This window comes from Sinocyclocheilus anshuiensis, unplaced genomic scaffold (genome assembly GCF_001515605.1).
Source record: "Sinocyclocheilus anshuiensis isolate Anshui unplaced genomic scaffold, SAMN03320099.WGS_v1.1 scaffold2417, whole genome shotgun sequence".
In the NCBI taxonomy this organism is placed as follows: domain Eukaryota; kingdom Metazoa; phylum Chordata; class Actinopteri; order Cypriniformes; family Cyprinidae; genus Sinocyclocheilus; species Sinocyclocheilus anshuiensis.
In genome coordinates, this window is record NW_015552731.1 from 175,346 (window position 1) to 180,317 (window position 4,972).

A 4,972-nucleotide genomic window follows, 5' to 3' on the forward strand; every position below is an offset into this window, starting at 1 on the left:
CACACACACACAGAGGCAGCTTTGTGGCCCGAACAGAGAGACTAAACAAAGACTCTTGTGTCCGAGGCGTCTTCACAGCTGGGATGTTTAGGCCTCTTCACCACCGTACAGTCACTTCATCTCTGTCTCTGTAATAGCACTGTCTCCACCTGTTTACCTGTCTCTCGAGTACAAACTGATTTAACAATTAATCTGCATTACTCCAAAATCTCAGTGGCATTTTTCATTTACTAAAAATTAAACGTTGTTTATTGCTTAAATAGAAATAAAAATATATATTATTCAAATAATTTAAAAACATAAATTGTCTAAATTATAATGAAAAATATAAAATATAAGATAAAATATCAAATGTATATATGGTTCATCACTTAAATATAAATAAAAATATAAAAAATAAATGTACATATAGGCCTGTGTGTGTGTGTGTATATATATATATATTTCTTCTGAATTTTTTTATTCATCAAAGAAACCTGAAAAATTCTACTCAGCTATTTTCAACATAATAATAATAATAATAATAATAATAATAATAATAATATTAAATGTTGTTTTTTGAGCAGCAAATCAGCATATTATACTGATCTCTGAAGATCATGTGACACTGAAGACTGGAGTAATGATGCTGAAAATACAGCGTACTGTTCAAAAACTTTTGACCGGTAGTGTAAATTAAATACATATTATTAGAATAAATAAAACAATGTTGTCTAAATAATGATATATAATAGATATAAATATACATATACATATCACCCAGACCAACACTGTCAAACACACACATTCTTCTGGTCTCATGTCTGATCTATAACTCTGGACGGGAGGTTTGTAACGGCTGGCAGAAAATCACACAGAAGCCACATGAAAAGGGTTTTCTGAACAAAAATCCACCCAGAAAAGAAGAAGAAAAAACTTTTCTGCTTCGCCAGCAAGAGCTCAAGACAAAGCACTGAAGTAGACCGCATCAGACTGACCCACTTCACATCTTTATCATTAATGCACAGAGTGCAACTGCAATGTCTGATATTCAGCAAATTAACCCTTAAAAGTTCATTCATGCATCTATATGTAAACACTGTATATGAGAATCAGACACAATATAAATGAGATTTACAGCAGACTTTGAACCTAAACCATGTCATTCGTTTATATAACACAAGATTAAGGTGATCAAACTGGTTTTTTTAACATTATTAAACTAGTTATTATTAGTACTAGTTACCAAAACACATTTACCAGCCTAATCTGGATTTTCCAACAGAAAAACGGTGCATTTATAAGGTTTTTTTTAATGCTTTGGCAATACACAGCCTTTATCAATCTTGAAGTGATAACACTTCATAATACATAATGTGATAACACACATAACGCACGCTAGTGATGCCTGACCGAACCGATTCGTTCGAGTCGGTTCTTTTTTTAAAAGATCCGAACCGTTTGTAAATCACCTGAGAAGAGGCAAAGAAATAACTTAATTTGGCAGTAAACCCGAAAACTTAAACGAAAACGTGCCATTTTTAAACAAAACAATTGTTTGCTGCGAAACACGCTACGCGATTCGGATCTTCGGTGAACTAACCGATTCATTCAAACGAATCATTCCTCCTCATATATCACACACAGCACCTCATTCGGGGAAAAAACAACAACTGTACAACGTGTTAACGCGTCAAAGCACGAGAAAAGTATGCATTCGTTTTAAATGTGGTGTTATTTTAAGTGCATAAACTGAACAGAGAAGCGATGGAGATGCTTTGTGCTTTCTGAAGTCTCGGGTTTCACAAAGCGAGTCTTCCAGTGTCTGCTGCCCTTCCCCCTGCATGCACAAAACTGCACTCAAATGTACACTTCATTCGCACCATTACTGGACGCATTTGCGTTATGCATTGAGTATGCACTATATTATATTTGCTAGCAACAACTCAAGTCATTTTTTCTCCTACTGCTAAATATTTGGCATGCCATCCCAGCAATAATCTGGAGTGCACACTGTTTGGCAAGCATGCAAACTGCATTTTGGTGTGATAGTTTGCCTTGTGTTTGCCATACAGATGTGACACCCCTTCCCCTTTGAATGCATCAATCTCTGAAATAAATGATATTTTTATGCCTTTAATGCAAACAAGCACAAGTCGCATGTAATATGTAATTCTAACACCGTGTAGCATGCATTCGGGATGCTTTAGGCTGCATTATGCAAGTTATTTCACATGCATGCATAATTCAACCCACACCTGTCATCCACTCCTGAATGGGGCCAAGCACTGTTGGTTTACATCGTAAATGCATCAGTCGGAGAAGATAAATGCGAAAAAAAATGGAATATGCACACTTTTCGCCATGCATATTTGCATTATGCGTTATTTGGATTTTAACAGCAAAGATTAATCGGCAAAACCGATACATCGGTCGACCTCTAGTATAATGTATGATATGAGCGTCTTATTTACATCAATTCTCTCATCTCATTGCAGTTTGGACCAGAAAACCCGTTCAGATCGCAGCAGATGGCCGCTCCGAGAAACATGATGTCTGGTTACGCTGAACCGGCTCATGTCAACGACTTCATGTTTGAGCAACAGAGGAGAACGTTCTCTACATTTGGTGAGATATACATTATTGTTACTTGCATACAAGTTTTTGAACGGTAAGATTTTTTTTTTTTATATATATATATATATAAAGAAGCCTCTTCTGCTTATCAAAAGCCTGCATTTATTTGAGCCAGAGTACAGCAAAAACAGTAAAATTGTGAAATATTTTTACTATTTAAAATAACTGTTTTCTCTTTGAATATATTTTAAAATGTAATTTATTCCTGTGATTTCAAAGCTGTATTTTCAGCATCATTACTCCAGTCTTCAGTGTCACATGATCCTTCAGAAATCATTCTAATATTCTGATTTGCTGCTCAAAAAACATTTATTATTATTTTTCAGGATATTAGGATTTTTTCAGGTTTTTTGATGAATAGAAAGCTCAGAAGAACAGTGTTTATCTGAAACAGAAATCGTTTGTAACATTATAAATCTCTTTATCATCACTTTTGATCAATTTAAAGCATCATCGCTAAATAAAAGTATTTCTTTCTCCCAAAAAAAACAATTATGCTGACTCCAAGCTTTTGTATGGTAGAGTGTATAATGTTACAAAAGCTTTTTATTTCAGATAAATGCTGATCTTTATATTCATCAAAGTATCCTTAAAAAAATGTACTCAACTGTTTTAAATATTGATAATAATAATAATAATAAATATTTATTGAGCAGCAAATCAGAATATTATACTGATTTCTGAAGATCATGGGACACTGAAGACTGGAGTAATGATGCTGAAAATACAGCTGCGCATCACAGAAATAAATTACAGCTTAACAGATATTTAAATAGAAAGCAGTTATTTGAAATAGTAAAAATATTTCACAATATTACTGATTTTGCTGTATTTTAGATCAAATAATGCCGGCTTGGTGAGCAGAAGAGGCTTCTTTAAAAACATAAAAATTCTTGCTGTTCTAAATCTTTTGACCGGTAGTGTAGCTCTTCTAATTGGTCTGTAATCATCCATAGAGCATGTGTCATTGATATCCAGTGTGTGTGATTGTGGATTATGATCAGGTTACGCTCTGGACCCGTCTGTGGACACCAGTCAGGTCTCGTCCAGCAGCTACATTGGAGCCGTAGAAGAAGCAGAGAAAAACAAAGGTTTGATTCACATCATTCAGCATCTGCCTTCATGTTTCTCTTTGCCATGTTTCGCAGTTATGAATAATGTGTCAATAATAACTCTCAATCAGAATGGATTCGGTTTACTTGTAACACTGCACATGTAAAATCCCCGTGTCATGATTCGGTGCAGTTATTGACAATACGTTAAAATAAAATAGCATCACAACCATTCAATCAAATAACAATTTGAGGTAAAATGTTATATATTTTGTTATTAGTTACTATATAGTCGAATCAAATATTATTTATTTATAATTTTTTATATGTACTTTTATATTTAAAAATGTATGTTTTTGTATTTTTTTTATTTAACAATATTTAGTTTTTTTATTCAACAATATACTACCAGCCGTTTAAGTCCCTTAAGGCTAAAATAAAGACCTGCCCTGTTTTTTTCCCCCAATTTTTTTTGCTTCAAGTGCATCTGATTATGAAATGTTAATATTAAATATTATAACAGCCTATTTTCATAAGCCAGTCAAATCTTTTTTTTTTTTTGTTCAAGACTGCAAAATGTTAATGTACAAAATACATTGGTAGAAAATAAAATGCAAAAATAATAAATAAACTAAAATGCAAATATATATATATGAATGTGAATAATTTTAACAAAATAAGAGAGATCAAAATGCATGTTATTTTTTATTTAGTACTGTCCTGTAGGGCTGCACAATTAATCGAAATTAAATCGCAAAGGCAATAAATCACGATTAAACAGAAGCTGCGATTGTCATGCGTATCTTTCAGTGAAGCACAGGGGCCCGTTCTTCGTACGTCGCTAACTCAGTTAGCTGGATTTGATTGTTGACGATTTGGCATGATCTTGGATTATTTGGTTCTTCAAAGCTCATCCCGGAGTTGCTGTCATAGCAACAGGTCCTTAAGCTTAAACCTGCTCTGGAGCAGCTTATTTCATGTAAACAGGATTAGATCGCACGAACTGATACTTAAAATCTGTCCGCTGCCACCGCTACTTTATTACAAGAGTACCCTACTATTCCAGGGACAATAATTAAAAATAATAATTATTTAAAAATTAATTTAAAGATAATATAATAATGTTGTGTAGTCTTTAATACTATAGACACAGCCAGTTTTACTCACTGAAAGATTTATTCGTCATAAAATGATTACTTCATATTTGTATTAGAGTCTTACACACATGCTATACAGATAATGTAGAGTCGTGCATTAATTTGAGTGGTGACAGATATTATGGGAGTGGCTTGATGGAGCGCAGG

General features: G+C 33.5%; 1 protein-coding gene across 1 annotated transcript in view; it reads left to right on the plus strand.

Annotated features, from left to right (window-relative positions):
* The window catches only part of LOC107667836 (pre-mRNA-processing factor 17-like), a gene marked incomplete at its 3' end in the record, with an annotated part of 26,209 nt that overhangs the window by 17,827 nt on the left and 3,410 nt on the right, over positions 1-4,972 (plus strand). The window contains exons 3-4 of the mRNA XM_016459556.1: positions 2,478-2,607; positions 3,621-3,707. Of these exons, the coding sequence (XP_016315042.1) occupies positions 2,478-2,607; positions 3,621-3,707 (217 nt within the window). The remainder of the gene's footprint in view (positions 1-2,477; positions 2,608-3,620; positions 3,708-4,972) is intronic.